Here is a 1402-nt window from a genome sequence, read left to right as displayed (position 1 = left end):
AAATCTGAGCGACCTTTTGATCGACGATGCGCTCAGCGCGCTTCCGCCTCCACCGGCCGCCACTTTGAGCCACCATTCGCCCCATTTGACGCAGACGTCGGCCCAATTGGGACAGAGCGAGGCTTCGCCTGCTTCTCCGTTCTCAGGGGCACTTCCAGCCGGGTACAGCAGCTCGAGCAGCGCCAGCAGCATCCCTGATGTAGCTCAGGTAGCTCCACAATCCGTTGCCACGAGTGAGGGCCCCAAAAACGTCGCAAAAGGACGTGGCAGAGGCAGGAAGGTCGCGGGTTCAGGCCTGAAGAAGGAGCCGCTGACTCTGGAGGAACAGAAGAAGCAGAGACGACGCTCGCAGATCGCCTCAAGCGTGCAGAGACACCGAGAAAAGAAGAAATGCCTCGTGACCTCGCTGCAGGCCGAGATGGCCGGACTCACGGCGCAATTATCAACTTTGAGAGCCCAGAGGAGAGCTCAACTGGCCGATAACGACCAGCTTGTGGCGTACGAGGAGGAAGCCATGACGCAACGTCGCAAGAGGAAGCAGGCCGAGCAGAGAAACCAGGTGCTGAAGCAGGCATTATTCCAGCAAACAGCCTTCTTGGGAGGCATGAGAGCCTTGATGGGAGGAGGAGGCTTACCCTGCTCCAAGACGCTCGAGTTTCATGACTGGGTGCACTCGTACACAGCGTTAGCGTCGAGAGACGCGCTGGCCAGAAGGAAGGAGTACGTGGCTCACTTCCCCAAGAGCAAGATGGAACTCGCTAACAACCTGGTGCTCAAGAACACCGAGGGCGAGACCCAGAGACTGCTGGCTTGGGGACAAGTGTACTCGGGTAGTGTGAAAATGCTGCACGATGGAACACGTGACGCCCAGTTGCTGGGTGACGGAGACACGGACGTCCTGATGCGAGAGCTATTTAACACCACGACCAACACTCCGACCAACACTCCTCATTGTTGCACAGCGGACGAGGCTGGTGATGGACGCGTGATCAAGGAGTTCACTTCGGTCTTTTTGTTCAAAGAGACGCCTCAGTGCACGCTCGATATGATACTGGATCTCGTGTTCACGAGCATGCGGTCCATCGGTGTGTACTACCCGGGAGTTGCGTACCAGTCTCGATCGGTGGACGAAGTGTACCTAGACGAAGGCGACGGGGTGACCAAATCGCGTATCTATTACACTGATTTGGCCGCGTCGATGGAGCCCATTCTGGAAATTGTGGACGAGTCGCGGCAAACCGACGAGATCAAAGTGGAGGCTCGTGTCATCACTCGAGAACAGCGCAACTCGGACGGAGGAATGATATTATGGGACTACGTCGACGATGACTCGCTACACCCGATGCCCGTGGACACACCGGGTCGTAAGACTATTCGTCGAAACGTGTGTGGTGCGATGGTC

General features: G+C 57.1%; 1 protein-coding gene across 1 annotated transcript; it reads left to right on the top strand.

Annotated features, from left to right (window-relative positions):
* Window positions 1-418: 418 nt before the first annotated feature.
* Window positions 419-1304, top strand: PITG_15374 (uncharacterized protein; the record flags this gene model as incomplete). The annotated part of the gene is made up of 2 exons (XM_002898288.1): window positions 419-1219; window positions 1278-1304. 2 exons carry the CDS (start codon window positions 419-421, stop codon window positions 1302-1304), a joined length of 828 nt encoding a protein of 275 aa, XP_002898334.1.
* Window positions 1305-1402: the final 98 nt, after the last annotated feature.

The sequence above is a fragment of the Phytophthora infestans genome, genomic scaffold (genome assembly GCF_000142945.1).
Source record: "Phytophthora infestans T30-4 supercont1.37 genomic scaffold, whole genome shotgun sequence".
In the NCBI taxonomy this organism is placed as follows: domain Eukaryota; phylum Oomycota; class Peronosporomycetes; order Peronosporales; family Peronosporaceae; genus Phytophthora; species Phytophthora infestans.
Note: the sequence above shows the minus strand (reverse complement) of the source record. Positions and strands in the feature narration are given on the sequence as shown.